The sequence below is a fragment of the Pongo pygmaeus genome, chromosome 6 (genome assembly GCF_028885625.2).
Source record: "Pongo pygmaeus isolate AG05252 chromosome 6, NHGRI_mPonPyg2-v2.0_pri, whole genome shotgun sequence".
NCBI classification, from domain to species: Eukaryota; Metazoa; Chordata; class Mammalia; order Primates; family Hominidae; genus Pongo; species Pongo pygmaeus.
Genome location: NC_072379.2, coordinates 120916403 through 120933551, shown reverse-complemented (window position 1 = coordinate 120933551; position 17149 = coordinate 120916403). Strand labels below are relative to the sequence as shown.

General features: G+C 32.6%; 1 protein-coding gene across 4 annotated transcripts in view; it reads right to left on the bottom strand.

Annotated features, from left to right (window-relative positions):
- The window catches only part of PTPRZ1 (protein tyrosine phosphatase receptor type Z1), a 187816-nt gene that overhangs the window by 23604 nt on the left and 147063 nt on the right, over window positions 1-17149 (bottom strand). For 2 of the 4 annotated variants that reach the window (XM_054496480.2, XM_054496482.2), the window contains exons 14-18: window positions 9984-10075; window positions 7054-7139; window positions 4500-4520; window positions 4237-4333; window positions 1958-2040 (exon numbers count right to left, since the gene is read on the bottom strand). In XM_054496480.2, coding sequence (XP_054352455.1) covers window positions 1958-2040; window positions 4237-4333; window positions 4500-4520; window positions 7054-7139; window positions 9984-10075 — 379 coding nt within the window. The remainder of the gene's footprint in view (window positions 1-1957; window positions 2041-4236; window positions 4334-4499; window positions 4521-7053; window positions 7140-9983; window positions 10076-17149) is intronic. The other 2 variants (XM_054496481.2, XM_054496484.2) reach the window with 1 other exon arrangement.

Below are 17149 nucleotides of genomic sequence, written 5' to 3'. Positions count from 1 at the left end.
CATAAAAAAATAAACTTGCAAAGTTGGAGAAATTTGATGGTACTAACTAAGATAGCTACTCTTGGTTAGAAAATACTCTTGGTTAGGAAGCAGAAGGATCCCTATCATTTTTGTACAAAAAACAAAAAAACAAAAAAAGAATCGTTCTCTTTGCTTTGACACAACTATAATTCTGTGCATCTGTATTCCAAGTGTATTTAATCCATTTGCAGTCTACTTGCTATGCTTAAAATCAAGTCTTTAATAGCACTGCTTTGAAATGTATTTTAGGCAATGGGCTCAGATGTCTACAACAGCAAAAAAAGCATCTGGAGTGTAACCTCCTTACTCTACTTCAAGGTGCTGAGAAGTGCTAATCATTATTAGCAATTCGTCACTGTGTCCCATTTTGTACAAGATGTTTTATGAGCATAATATGCATTGGCTGTTTTCCCACCCAAATCTCATCTTAAATTGTAGTTTCTGTAATTCCTGTGTGTTGTGGGAGGAACCAGGTGGAAATAATTGAATCATGAGGGTGATTTCCCCCGACGCTGTTCTCGTGAGAGTGAGTGAGTTCTCATGAGATCTGATGATTTTAAAACGGGCTTTCCTCCTTACTGGGCACTCATTCTCACTCCTGCCACTCTGTGAAGAGGTACCTTTCACCATAACTGTAAGTCTCCTGAGACCTCCCTAGCCATGCAGAACTATGAGTCAATTAAACCTCTTTTCTTTATAAATTACCCAGTCTTGGGTATTCCTTCATAGCAGTGTCCTTCATAGACTAATACAGAACGTGAACCTTAATCTTTCATCTATGCAAAATGGAAGCATCAATCCTGATGTGGAGATGAGGAACCTAAAGCTCAGAGGAGTTAAGTGGCTTTCCAAAGTCCCACAGCTAGCCAGTGGCAGAGATGGGATTCAAAATCAGTTCTAACTCCAGATCTCATGTTCATTCTGACATGCATATTTCCTCCTCAGGAAGCATGAAACGGTTGCCTGTAACAAACCCACTTTATACTTATGTACTCATTTATTTGAATTCAGTGTTCCACACAGTATTAACCTGAAGCCAGCTAGGCTGAGAGGTGCATCTTAGGGAAGTAATTGAGTTCTGCTGACATTCAGGTGATCACAGTGAAAAACCAACTTAGTGAGCGGTCTACAGTCTCTGGAGAGTCCCAGTAAGTTCCACAAAGCTGGGTATCCTGAGGAATACCCAAAATTATAAAGGTTGATAACTGGATTAATAATCATGTTTGCCTTTTAATCAGTACTACTATGGACATTTTTTGTTCATCTGCTAAATGCACATCCTTGTGCCAGGAGCTATGGGAAACTTAAAATAAGCATTGGCCCTGCCCTTCACATTTTTTTTTTTTGAGAGGGAGTCTTGCTCTGTCGCCCAGGCTGGAGTGCAGTGGCGCGATCTCGGCTCACTGCAAGCTCCGCCTCCCAGGTTCACACCATTCTCCTGCCTCAGCCTCCTGAGTAGCTGGGACTACAGGCGCCCGCCACAACGCCCGGCTAATTTTTTTTTTGTATTTTTAGTAGAGACGGGGTTTCACCATGTTAGCTAGGATGGTCTCGATCTCCTGACCTCGTGATCCGCCTGCTTTGGACTCCCAAAGTTCTGGGATTACAGGCGTGAGCCACCAAGCCCGGCCCTGCCCTTCACATCTAAAGAGTTAGAAACCTATCTGAATCTACCTATTCTATCCTGAAGGTACACTCCCATCAGGAATTCCTTTCCTCACTCAGGAGATAAACCAAGCAAAATAGCTTGAGTGTCATTTAACATGAAAATTTTTAGTCATAGGCTCTCTTAAAAATTATTTACTGTTACTTTACCATTTTTATTCTCTATCAAATAACATGACATTAAGCACTAGTATATGTATGCATGTATGGCATTATGGTATAATTCAGTCTAATGTGATTTCTATAAAATTTTCAATTAAAACATGCTTACATCAACATAATTGGCATTGATATAATCAGTCAGTTTGCCATCTTTTTCAGCAAGCTGTGCAAGCTTAACCCTGCTATGATCATCTGTAATATAAAGAGAATATATTTCATTGTAGCACAGACTACTTTTCAGCATAAAGATAATTCATATTTGCATAATAATTTATTTCATACAATTAAAATCAACACAAGCAATCATTTACTTTAATAGGCTTTTTGGGGATACAGAGACAACAAAGATAACAAAGACAAATATAAAAAGAATCTCCACCCTCAGGAACATTTCTAAGGTAATAGGTGAAACTAGGGTATATACACAGGTGTCAAGTGAGAGGTGCAATGTAGTAGAGGGATATGAAAACAGAAATTGTTTTGGTTTGAGATAAAAGTTTCTATAGAGGTTGACATCTGAAGTTGGTCTTTTAAATGGAATTTTAAGGTTGGTTACAAGGGCTGTGAACAGTGGAGAGCTTCTCAAAGAGATGAAAACGTGATGGGTGGGGGGGCTCACAAAGCTAGGGAAGGATGAACAGAAGGCTGATGAAGGAAGAAGAGATACAGAAGAAAGCCAAAGTTTCCCTAGCAAGTTTCTGTGAATGGTTACAGCAAACAGCTCTTTCAGGAAGAGCCTCAAAGAGAAACTTCTTCAAAAGGAGAAAGGAGAACAGCTGCTCAAGCACAGAGGAGGTAGAGAGCACACTGCCAGTGAAAACAGGATGGATGCAAAATCTGGTAAATGATATAAGGTATAACTATGGTAATTCAAAGTATGATTACAGGAGTTTGAGATTAAATTCAGTTCTACAGAAAAACTATTTATTTGGAGAAGATACATATGAGAAATAAAGTATTACTTGAAGGAAACATGGGAGTTTCACTGGGAAGATTATTCTTCTCAAGGATGAAGAAGTGAATACAGACCAAACCAAAACAAGTTAAAGAGATACTCTGGGATATGAATACTTCTGTGATGGTAACAGGTCACATTGATACAGGAATGTATGTGCAAATAGACATATGGCAACTGACAGATGGGTCTCAATGTCACGGTGACCTATTTTTGTAGTTTGGTTTTAATAGTTTTAGAATTTCTGGATTGTTTTTCTCTATCTCTAAAATTGGACAATTTCCTATTTTGCCTGGTTGTTTCAGGGATTAAATGAAATAACCTATTTACAGTGCCAGCCACATAGTAGGTGTTCATCAAATGTTAATCTCTGTCTCCTCCTTAATTACCTTATGGGTATGTTCTATTTAGCTTGTAGAGGAAAGTCTAATAATTTTATCTCAAGAAGCAAGTGAGTTTTATGTGTAGCCAGGATAGATGCAGTCCAGGAAGACAAACATAAAGCCCTCTACTAAAAAATAAAAACTAGTGTAAACTCTGTGGAAAGAAAGGCAACATCTATACAAACTATGTAAGAGACCATGATAATAACAGGGAGAAGAGTGCAGCTCCATTGGCTTTCAGAACTAGAATGAAACCAGAATTTAAATAACCTCGTTGGTAATACCATGCTCCTATGAAGCCAGGAAGGGCCACGCCACTGAATATATAGAAAGGGTATAAGTAGAATGTTTATTTGTTTGTTTGTTTGTTTTTGGAGTGGGGAGGGAACATGAAGATGAATTTTAGGAGATGAAGGGGAATATAAACAAAAATAAAAGGGAACAAATGCAACCAGAAGTGCTGTAAGAAGACAGAAGAAAGATAATAATTTCATAGAGAGATATTAGGTAAAATTGCACTAATGAAAAAAGCCAGATAGCTGCTCATTAAGGAGAAAGGGAGAGAGAACGGCTAAGAAAACAAAGAGAAAGAAAGAATTAAAAGAAAGAATCCAACTAATTCTTTATAAGACCCCAGGAAGAATGCCAAGAAAGGGAGGAAACAGGTAAAGGTAGAAGAAAAAAGAAAAAGTTTAAAGAAAATGTCATTCGGTTGGTAAATTCACATAAGAGTAAGCAAATCCTAGGTGAAAATAGGACAAAAAACACAAAGGGAGATGTACAGTCCATGAAAGAAAGAACAAAAGAAAGGATTGGATTAAAATTCTAAGTTTGTTTTGTTTAAATGAAACAGATGTTATTAATTGCAGAAGGTATTTAAGTCAGAGTGATACAATGCTACATATTATCTAACACAAGTCTTATTATTCCCTGATAAAAAGGCCCCAAAAGCCACACTAAGGTCAGCTCTCAGATGACTTCAGGACACTTTTAAAAGGCACCAAAATGGCAATGATATTGAAGTCAGAGCTGATTTAAGAATATACTTACAGGCAACGATATTTATGTATCGATTCTTGTGCTTGTTGTCTGGGTGGTTGGAGCTGTCTGCTGTAATACCTAAGTCAACAGTACAGCTCTGCACTTCCTGTAAAAAATAATATGTAAATCATTTTAACACACATTCTTTCAAACAACGTGCCTTAAAATATAATAACGAAGACAAAACAAACAAAATAATCTATCAAATGAAATTTTTTAAATGTTACAACTACTTCTTGGCTAAAAGAAAATGCAGTGAAATAATGCCTTACCTGGTAAAACTCTTTCAGTGTCTAATGAGGGAATGAATGCCAAAAAAGTAAAGAAATCAAATTCCACAGCACACGACAAATGAGAAAAAAAAGCGTTCATATTAGGTTTACAATGGAAAACTGTGATCATGCAATAAATACATTTGTCAAATACTAACACAACAGAATGTTTCAAACAGTTGCATGCAAATCAAAATGTCTAATAATTTGGAACTTTAAAATTATGTAAAAGAAAACATAACACTTTTAAAAGGAGATAGTGATGTCATAATATGATGATTTTAAAAATGCAGATGAGAGGAACCACATATTCCATGATACATTTTGTCATATTAGTCAGATTGGCTAATATCCAAATTTTATTTTATTTGACCATAGTAGCACTATTTGAAACTCTGAATTAGTGATATGCTTTTTTGTTTTTATTTTTTGGGGGGTTACTTTAAAAAGTAAACAGCTTCCTATTAGGTGGTTTGTAACAGATTTAAGGCTATCAAAACATTAATCATTTCCTAAAAATTTTAAAAATCACACACACTACATCATTTTGAAACAAAATTTAGATAGCATAACACTCTAAATATTTAATTAGTAGACTTCTTTTTGTTTAAACTTCAGTAAGTACAGAAAATTTGTTCCTGCCCATTTTTTTATTAAAAATGAGTTAATATGCTTTCAGAAATATTTTCTAACTAAATATATGTTTAGAATTTATAATTATTTAGTATTATATAATAAAATAAAAGCCTTATAATTTCTGAGAAAGTAGATAACCAAAATAAAAATCTGATTCATCAGCGAATGGCCCAATCTCGCTCCACATAACCTTTTAAGGCTTCTTTTGCAGCAAGTCATTCGAACAATTAAAAGCAATTTGATGTGTGAACCACTTAAAAGGTATAACACTATTAGTTACTAAGCTAATTATTCAGTTAGTGTAAAATTTTCTTGAATCAGGCAGTGAGTTAAAAGAGATAGAATTAAGAAAAAACTTTAAAAGTGAAAACATGAGGTTATTTTATTAATTTAATTATTTTGGACTACTTAATATTCAAAATGATTTTATAGTTATGAAAACCATGAATTTGCGTATGTTCTCAGTAATTTATATTATAAATTGTCTATTTTTTCTTATTTTGTTGGATGTTAGCCTGATAATTTCTATCAGTTAACACTGAAATTAACACTGAGTTACCACTATAGCATGTGTAACCTCTAGCCTGTCAAAATAATAAATAATAATTTGATGTTTTAGACATGTAACTCTTTATATTATTCCACCCTACTTAGTACTGCCTCACACTGCTTTCTTATTCAATGTAGCTATGATTTAGATTTCTTTTAGAATTAAATAAATTGGCTCCTATTATTTTTAAATTAGTAAAAACATATCATACGTCTCTTTCTTTTGATTTCTTAAAGCTTTCTAATCTATAACATTTTGCCTCCCTAAATAAATAATGACGGGTGTGAGTCCTGGGAAGCAATTGCTGGGTGCAGTGGGGAAAGAAAATCAAGAGAGAGTGGATTTTGTGATTAGGCTCACAGCTCAAAGTACTTCAAAGAGGGAGGCCCGCAGAGCCACTGGGGTTAGGGGAAAGGGAAACAAAAATGTAATATGAAGCTCTCTAGTGAGGAATGCCCAGAGTGGAGGCTGAAGACCGCTTTCCTGCTTACAGCTACAGTGGAAAGGACATGAGTTTTTAAATCACAGACTTAGGTTTGAATGCAACTCTGTTATTTATCAGTTGTTAATTAAATTCTATGAAGTTTGATTTCATCAATAATATGAATAGAAATAATAATAAGTAATTCCCAGGGATGGGTGAAAGTTGAATGTGAAAGCACGTAGTCCAGTGACATATAAGAAGGTGTTCACAAAGGGTAGCTTTTATTTTTTGTGGTTTTTATTGTTACCTTTGTGCTTATAGCTCTCTATTTTGAAAAATCTGCTTAGCTGATAGTTCAGTGAGCCACGATAAATTGGCAGTAAATTTCTCTGTCCTTCTGTCTAAGAGTATTTTAACAGAATATCATTGGAAAAATTTACTGATTTTGAAGTTCAAATGTTTTTTTAGAAATGCACATTTTCTTGAAAAGAAGATACATTTTTACCTGGTATAATGTGTTATCTAAGTGTTTTTGCATTAATACTGGTATACAAACCACAGTTAAGAATTTTTATGTAATTTGGCTGGAAATCATGAAATTTAGTAGTTTAGTATAATTTATATAATTTAGAAAATTAAAAAGAATCAGTTATTAATTCAGATTTTTAAAAAGAATATTAAAGATTTGTACTTTATGGAAGAAAATGAACAATGTTTTTTATGTTTCCACCAGTACAACTTGGCTTTTAAAATAGAAAACCAATTTTCTAAATTATGTGGTAACTATAACACATCTCCTAAACACATATGTAATTATGGAACTCATATTTTTACTAGAAGTACAAATGGTTTCACTGTCTTTAGGTCAAGAAATAGCCTATTGCTGAATCTTTTAAATTTCACTATTTTCTATATTATTTAAAATACACATATTAAAATCATACCTCAAATTCTTCAGTAAACCCACTACTTGCATGTAAGTCTGCAACATGCTTTGGAAAGTGCTTTATTGGAATTGCTCCAACATCATCTACGTGAATAAAAAAATTGTGTTAGAGAGCACAATTTAACAGAAACAAACGTACCTATCATTTATAAGTAGCTTCTAAAACAACTTCAAAGTTCAATTATTTGTATAATTCTAACTAAATCTCAGCATTCAATTATTAAGCAACAATTACTAATTTTCTCTACATTTATTATCAATCAAAACCTGTATTTCAGAAATCTGATTTGTTCAGCAATCTCTTTTCCGTCTATACCTAAAGATAAAATCATTTATTTTCAATGTTTATTTATAAATACCACCATAGCCCCACTCCTTATCAGTGGACTGCATCTTTTGATGGACAACTTTCTTTAACATGCCTGGATGTTGCATGTAAATTCTGAGAAAAAATGCAGAAATAATATAGTTTCAATTTTCCTGTGGACCAAGCATAATAGATAGTGCAATTTCAGTTTTATAAAACTGTACATTTTAATGCCTTACAGTCAAATAGTCAGATGTTTACATTTGAAAACATTTTTTCCTTCTCTCTATAAATAATAGAAAACATTTATATGGAGAATTTCGTTAAGGATAATGTCAAAAGCCTTTGGAACTTTTAATCTGTAAAATTTCAAGAATTCTAACTTGAAAATATGCTATGTAAACAAAGTCATTGGATCTGTTAATTAATTGTGAAGGGGCCAAATTATTTTAACCGGTTCTGATTTTTTTTTCTTTTCCTGGAAAGACTTTCTTAGACTGAACATATTACTAGTTCACAGTATGCAATTTTACAAGTGATTTCTCTGACAAGGAAACATCAAACACATTTCACTAGAAACAGTTATTTATATCAACAGATGTTCAGCATTTAGGCCATCTAATATTTTAAAGCTTCAGTTACCAAGAATTTGCTGATAAAAAAAATTGGAATCCATCTGTTCTCTCTCTTAGATGAGTGGATCTGAATACTAAAATTGAATTAGTCAGTCAAGCTTAAGAAACACTAGACAAAGGTGTAATTCTACCTTCATACTTATAGACGGATCTTGCTTAGAAGAAGCTTTTATAATTAGAGAAGAAAACAGAAATGATTTGTCACATGTAAGTCATTAGTTCTAGTAAATGTCCTTCAAACCCTTGATGTTATCCTGCACAGCCAACCTCCTTTCATAAGTAGACTACTACCTTTTATTGACAGTCAGGTATTTTGGTAATTTCTTCTATTAATTGGTCTGCAAGAAAGTGAGACTAACACTCATTTTGCTTTCTGATTTTTACATGAAAACATGCATATTCAGGTGATCAAGAGGGAATCTTTGAGAACTGAACAAGTGAAATAAGGAGATGCCCTTGGATCACCACTCTTTTGACACTCAAAACAGGGGAGTTTGGATCTCCTGGACTAGGTTCTGATTTTGTATTATTTTATTTGTTAAAAATAAACCATGTTGGACTTTGGATAAAATTTTAGTTAATTTGCATACCCATGCTGATGGGGTACGTGGAAGAGACATGTTTGGAAGTGAAAGGAATCAAAATGTAACAGATAACCGAGAGCTGTTGGTCTAAAACTTCTAAATATGGTAATGAGACACTGTGGTACTAAAATAATAGTATTTTAATGTAAACTAGAAAAACAAATAAAACAGTGGTGCTTAAAGACACAGACTTGATAAAAGAGGAAAAATAGCAAACACTTACAATTTCTAAGTTTATAAGGCACAAAAAGAAAATATCATAGTTAAATATATATAAATAATATATATAATATATGACATAAACATATAACAAACATCAACATATAAATGTAAAATATAAATAAAATGTTTGTCTTTTTTTCTATTTTTTTTAAGTCATGAGATTTCAGAAGATAATATCCTGTAGAACTTGAGCCTCTAGCAATGGAATATGGAGCATCAGTCAGAGAATTTAAAAAGTGCCATCTGTGAAATGATCCCATAGATGAATTTCTCCTTTTGTATCCCTAGTTTCTTAACTTCTCTTTCCTTTTATTGTCCTCTATTTTCCAGATCACACAATTCCAGACCACTATTTTTTGTTGCCACTTTTCAATCCAAGATGCTATAAAATGTTAATTAAATAAGTGGCTTGAATATGCAACATGTCCATGTAGCAAACCTGCACATGCACCCCTTGAATTTGTATTAAAAATGAGTGGTTATGATTTTACTTATAGTGTAAACTCTAGGATTAATGGATGTCTCTATCAAAATGACCCTGGCTACCTTTGAATACTGTTATTCAGATAAATTATGATAAAAATAGCTAAAGTCTTCCCAAATATTCAACTGTTCAACATTTTGAGAGATTATTTCAAGCAACCATATATTGTTTGTGTTCATGGCTTTTCCTGCTATTACCACCACAATTTTATAGATCTTTCCTTCTAATGTAGGTTAAAAAAAAACCTTTTATCACATAAACTCAAGTAATCAGAAAGGAACAATACTTTATCCTTATTTTTGTCATTTTTTTCCCATCCACATTTTCTGCATTGACTTAATCTGACTTTTGTTGCTTGGGTTTCCATTAACATAATAGGAATAAGTAAAAGTCACCATTATTCTTAACTAATATTTTATTGCTATAAATGTTTATGTTTTTAACATAATACACCTGAACAATTATAAATTATTTTTGCAATATCATCTGTATGATTAAGAACGTTTAAAATTAATGAGGACAGAATATAAACCTGAGTACCTGAAACATGATGTAATAAATATTTGGGGCAACACAAAAATTTACTAATCTACATTATAGCAATTTGCATAGTGTCCCAATAAAAACAAACCTTTCAACATTGTGCTTTTTGTTCAACATCTACCAGCTACTCATGGTCACACTTTAAGCCATTACCTGAAATTGGAAAGATAGGTGTTGGAGGTGTGGATATAACTCTAGGGGATGTACTGTCCTCTAAGTAAAAGTGTGCAGTCTGGAAGCATTTCCTGGAAATAAAAGAAAACAATTTATACTACTAGTTGCTATGGATAATAAGACAATTTCTGAGCTGCTTGAAAATTTTGATAGAAATCTCCAGAATTAAAACAAAAGCAGGTATATACCCAGAAGAGGGATTGCTGGATCTACATCCATTTTAACAAGTCACAAGATATTAAATTATAAAATTTATCTCAGTTTTACCTGTAGCAGATGCAGAAGAGCAAGCAGGTATCAGGCATGCTAAAAGCACAGACAGTGTTTGAAGTTGTAGCTGGGTTCAAAGTGATACTTTGTTAATATAGGAAACCTCAATGCCCTACATATTCTTCCATTGTGGCTATAATACCCAAAATGTCCTGCTATCTTGGATAGAGCCAGAGAAGAAAAGAAATAATGTCCAAAGCTATTTTCACTCAACATTTAAATGACCATGTTCTTCTGAGCATATACAGCTGCTAGCAAAAAGCAGCAAGCTATGTAGAAATGAACTATGTAGAAATTAACTACACAGTCCATAGTACACAGAAATGAACTATGAACTATGTAGAAATGAAACTACACAGTGGTAACATTTTGATGAAAAAAGAAAGTAGCTTCATGCTGTAATAATGCAGGAGTGACAGAACTTAAATGAGAAAATAATGAGCATACAACCAAAAATAGGAGTGATTTTCTCCCCAACAGATGCTAGCCTTGTTGATGAGGGTTTCGAGAATGAATATATTCAGATTCAGTGACAACTATGATCTACAATGTCACCTGAATCTATTTTCATTCAGATAATAAGAGTAACATCTGGTAAGAGCACACCACAAACTATCGACAAGAGCAAAGAACCAACTACTGCTATAAAGTAAAGCCAACCATCTTTAATTTTAAAAACTGGATAATTAAAACTGCTAATGACACTCTTTGATGTAGGTCATTAAATTTATTTGGAGCAATATTCATGAGTGGTTAAATTGAAACACTTGAGTTCTGTTTGACTGAAAACGACAATCTCACTTTCCATCTAAACCTTCAAGCTACAAGGCATTTATCCTAATAAGTTTTAATGTAACATTTGTTCTTATATAGTGACACACCTAAATCTTTATTTTTTTCTAGTAAATTAGTTCCTTTAGATAAAATTCTTGAATGGCTTATCACTGCAATTAGAATTACATTCAGTTATGTTAGCAAGGGCTTTAAGACCTTTTTAAACCCTGACCTTGCCCCCAGCCTACTTCAGTAGCTTCCTTTCCTGCAACTCTCTCCCTCACCCACCAGGATCCAGCCCACACTGGTCCTCTCCTTCACCTCTGAAGAAGCCCTGTCAGTAGCTTTTCAGGGCCTTAACTCTTGCCATTCCCCCTGGCTTCCTGCCTCCTTCCCATCACTTTTGCATTGGCCCAAATGTCGCTCCCTCTGAGTTCTCCCCTGATCATGACAGCTAAGTGTCAGGCTATCTCACTAAGTCACTACTCTTTGCCTTTTTGTTTGCTCTGTGGCACATCACTATTTGAAATACTATTATGTTTTTATTTGTTTTACATGTTTATAATTGGTCTCTTCTTATCAGAATGTAAGCTCCACAAGGCAAACTACTTTGTCTCAATCACTGCAGTGTTAGTCTTTAGTGCTCGGGAGCATGTGTGTCATGTTGGAGGTAACCCCGAAGCATTTCTCTGATGAATGAACTTCTATAAGTAGGAGTGGTGTAAAATTATATAGTTTACTTATAACCTTAATGTCACAAGCAAATAAACAAAAATAAAGCAATGATGTACATAGCAAAATTAGCCATCTACTGTGGTAGTATAAGCCTTTGATAATCACACCTGAGAGAAGATATATTGAGAGAACACAGAAATATCTTCAAGAGAGAGCAGGTCGAATAAGAGAAAGGTGAGTGGATACAGAAGCAAGTGTCAAAGGGACCCTCCTAACTAGGTTAATATCCTGGAAAATGGAGACTATGGCAGACTGATGAGGAATGAGAGACATGAGGGCCACAGAAACTATCCTACAGAAGGCCCACATGAGCAGAATTGAAACCAGATTGTGGCAGAAACTATACAGAAAGTTTGGCTTATCTGTGCAACTATGAATGGAGCATGTTCTGACATATTGATATGGAAACACTGGACTTGATACTTGCTTTTAAGATTGCAGAATTAAAATCCCTTTGATTTCTCCAATATATAGTTATGCAAGCTGGTGAAATGTTTTAAAAAATATTTCAACAAATCTTAACATAGTAAAATGCCTTTAAAAAGATAGTGCAGTATCACAGGTGATACAAGAATCCCTTCAACAGCATCTCTAACCTATGGTTAAGAAGGTCCAGTTTGAATGCCTTCAATGAGAAGGAGATCACTCCTTTTGAATCCTCCTTATTTCCTAGATTTTATTTTTTCTTCTACTAACTCAAAATTCATTCCCTTCTAAGTATTTACAAATGGTACTCAAAGAACAGGTCTTCTTGATCCACTGTTAACAGCTCTAACGGGTTCATATCTATCTCCCTTTTACTTTTGCCCATATATTCTAGTTATATATTTTACAGATATTTAGATTATAATATCCAAGGCTTTTCAATACTTAAACCCTACCTGTCTGTGGTTCACACCCTGTTAGACTTTTCTTATTGAAGTTTATACTCTAACAATATAATCACACTGTAGATAAATAAACCTGCCTTTTCTCTCCTGACTCAGTATTTATCTATTCTGCTTTAAACATTCCTCTACTTCTAACCAAAATATCTCACTGGCCAATATGCCAGGCAAACACTGTCTTCTTTCAAGACAGCTCAGAGGTATCTTCTCTGTGAAACGGCCTTTCATTTCCTAAGCAGCCTTTAGCACCACAGCTTCTCCTTTTCCACTCCACCTAACCCAAATTTCTATTCACAAAAGCCTACATAAAGACTGCTTTGGCTGGATGTGGTGGCTCACGCCTGTAATCCCAGCACTTTGGGAGGCCGAGGCAGGCAGATCACCAGAGGTCGGGAGTTCAAGACCAGTCTGACCAACATGGAGAAATCCTGTCTCTACTAAAAATACAAAAAATTAGCTGGGCGTGGTGGCACATGCCTGTAATCCCAGCTACTCAAGAGGCTGAGGCAGAAGAATTGCTTGAACCAGGGAGGTGGAGGTTGCGGTGAGCTGAGATCGCACCATTGCACTCCAGCCTGGGCAACAGCAGTGAAACTCTGTCTCAAAAAAAAAAAAAAAAAAAAAGAAAAAGAAAAGAAAAGACTGTTTTGAAAAATACACCTAATCAATCTAAGAGTAATCTTCATTTCCTGGACATTATTCTACATTATTTAAGTATTTTTCTTAATAGGTGGTTAGTGTAATTATTTTGTATTATATCTGTTTTGTGCTTATATCTTTATTAAATTTTTAAAAGATGGGGCCATATCTCTTGATTTTATGTAAACCCAACTCTTAATACTGTGCCAGGAGTAGAATAGGTGTTCAATATTTGTTGAATGATTAGATGGATTTCTAGTAGCAAGTAAATCCCACCAATCATATGTTGTTCAGCTGCATCCTGGATTTCCTTACCTACCTTAGCCTCAATTGGGATAACTTGAAATCTCAAAACATTTTGGAAGGAGAGATAAGATATATAGGTAGAGAAGGATGGATGAATGGGTGGCTGGATGGGCAGACGGATCGATAGAGAATGTACCAATAACTCTGACTGAATGGGAAGAAGGCAGCATCTCATAGAATATAAAATGGTAAATTAAAACATGTTGGCATTGAGGTTGAATATGTTGCTAGTGTTCACTGTAGTGTGGGTAAACACCAATTCTACTCTTGTCACAAACAAATAAACAAATCTGTAATCAAATCTTTGTTGGTTCTAGAAAATAAGTAGCCCAATAACACTACTTGGCATTAATTTCCCTAAAGGATCTTATAAATAATACCAAAAAGCTTGTAAGTAAAAAAAAAAAAAATTAAAATAGTATAGGCTAAATTATGGATGAAGGTCATTTGCATATTGGTTAGGTATACTTTGTAGTGCAGTTTTATATAGCATGTGACACTACACTTAAAAGGCAATCTGGTACCAGAGGACCTCCATTCTGGGTTAGTAGCCATCTTCAATGACCCACAAATTTGAGTTTAAGATCAAGAGAGAATTCATATTGCTTTTCTTCTCCCTACCCCCAGCCAAAACAATTGTGTTTATGTGAAGTCCTTTTCTATATTGCTTTTGATAGTGTGCCATTTGGTTGGGTATACCTTTGGTACTTCTTAGGTTCCAACTCTTAAAAAAGCTTTCAAAAATTTGCCTTAAAAAAAAAAAAACTTTTGAAAATCTTCCCTGTTGAAGTCATTTTTGCATCTTAGAAACTTATGGTATGGCTCATGTAAATTATGCCATAAAACATCTGGAAAATGATTTCAAGGCATATTATTTAATGTATGACAAGATTCAGTATCTGTAGTCCATCTGTTCTGTATAAGCAGTGAATGTCTTCACGTCTATGTGCTAAGTGTTGATAACTACGTCACTTGCTAATTATCCATCAGGCATGATGAAAAAAGTGATGACTGTTTTAAACTTGTAGACATAGGTCCTATCAATCAATGGTAATCTGATTATTTGATTTATGCCTTTTCATCACAGTATTTATAATGAAAACCTAGAAATGTGTATTATTCCATTCCTGGGTCTGGCTACAATCTTTTTTTTTTCTTTTTTTTCCGAGACAGAGTTTCGCTCCTGTTGCCCAGGCTGGAGTGCAATGGCGTGATCTCGGCTCACCACAACCTCCACCTCCCAGGTTCAAGTGATTCTCCTGCCTCAGCCTCCCAAGTAGCTCAGATTACAGGCATGCAACACCACGCCCAGCTAATTATATATATAATATACATAATTATATATAAAATTATATATAATACATAATTATATATAAAATTATATATATTATACATATAATTATATATAAAATTATATATAATATATATAATAATATATAAAATTGTATATAATATATAATAATATATAAAATTATATAATATATATAATTATATATAAAATTATATAATATATATAATTATATATAAAATTATATAATATATATAATTATATATAAAATTATATAATATATATAATTATATATAATTATATATTATATATAATTATATATAAAATTATATATTATATATAATTATATATAAAATTATATATTATATACATAATTATATATAAAATTATATCTATAATATATATAAAATTATATCTATAATATATATAAAATTATGTATATAATATATATTATATATAAAATTATATATATAATATATATAAAATTATATATATTATATATAATATATATAATTTTATATATATTATATATTATATATAAAATTATATAATATATAATATATATAAAATTATATATATTATATATAAAATTATATATATTATATATAAAATTATATATAATATATATAATTATATATAAAATTAATATAATTATATAATTATATATATATTATATATAAAATTATATATAATATATATATTATATATAAAATTATATATATAATATATATAATTATATATAAAATTATATATTATATATAATATATATATAATATATATTATATATATTATATATATAATATATATATTATATATAAAATTATATATATAATATATAATATATATATTATATATAATATATATTATATATATAATATATATATTATATATAATATATAAAATTATATATATATATAATTATATATAAAATTATATATATATATATATAAAAATCCCAAAGTTCTGGGATTACAGGCATGAGCCACCGTGCCTGGCTGGCTACAATCTTAAAGATGATCTAGTGAACCTACCCAAATGGTAAACAGGAGAAACCAAGTCCTAGGTGGGTAACTGACATGCCCAAGGCCATATAGCAAATGCCGGGCAGAACTAGGAAAGAGATCTGGATTTTCTCACTTTGAATTTGTTCTGTCTTTTGGCTAAAATCTGCTTCCTCTGAAAGTTTATATAAAAAATAAGGGGAATATCTTGAGTTAGGTAAATTAGGTGAAATAGAATTATTATAAAACTTTGAGATTAATTTCTCATTAAAATAGGTTAGAAACATACTTAAATATTTTCTTCTAAGAATTTTATAGTTCTTACACTGATGTCTATGGTCCCTTATGAGTTCATTTTTGTGTATAGTGTTAGAAAAAGGTTCAATTTGACTTTTTGTATGTGAATATTCAATTGTCCTAGCACCATCTGTTGGAAGGACTATTCTTTGCCCATTGAAAAGTCTTTGGATCCTTGTCTAAAATCCATTGATCGTAAACATAAGATTTCTGGGTTCTCAGTTCGATTCCATTGATCTATATGTCTATTCTTATGGCAGTACTAGACTCTCTTGATTCCTGTAGCTTTTCATTAAAGTTTTGTAACTGGGAAGCATGAGTCCTTTAATTTTGTTAAATTCTTAGACAAAAATCTAGGAGTAAATCAATGTGGTGCTGGGTTAGGCAATGCCTTCTTAGATATGATACTGAAAGTGCAAGCAATAAGAGAAAAAAATAGATGAATTTGGCTTCATCAAAATTAAAAACTTTTCTACTCTAAAAAAGATATCATCATGAAAGTGAGAAGATAACTCACGGAATGGGAGAAAATAATTGCAAATCAGATATCTGATAAGGGACTTGTATCTAGAATATATAAAAACACACAACTCGGGTTCTCCTCTTTCAGCTTTGGAGGCCCCCTCCCTCCGTCTCTGTACAGGGAGCTTCTTCCTTCTGCCTTCTCCCATCTTTCTTACCTATTAAACTCTCTGCTCCTTAAAACAAAACAAACAAACAAAACCACAACTCAATAACAGAAAGACAAATAACCCAATTAAAAAATAGGCAGCAAAGGATTTGAATACACATTTATCCAAAAAAGATATACAACTATCCAACAAGCACATGAAAAACACTTAACATCATTTAGTCATTATGGAAATAGTAGAACACTTTAAAAACCATTGAATCATACACTTTAAAAAGGTGAGTTTTATGATATTTTAATATTACCTAATTGAGCTG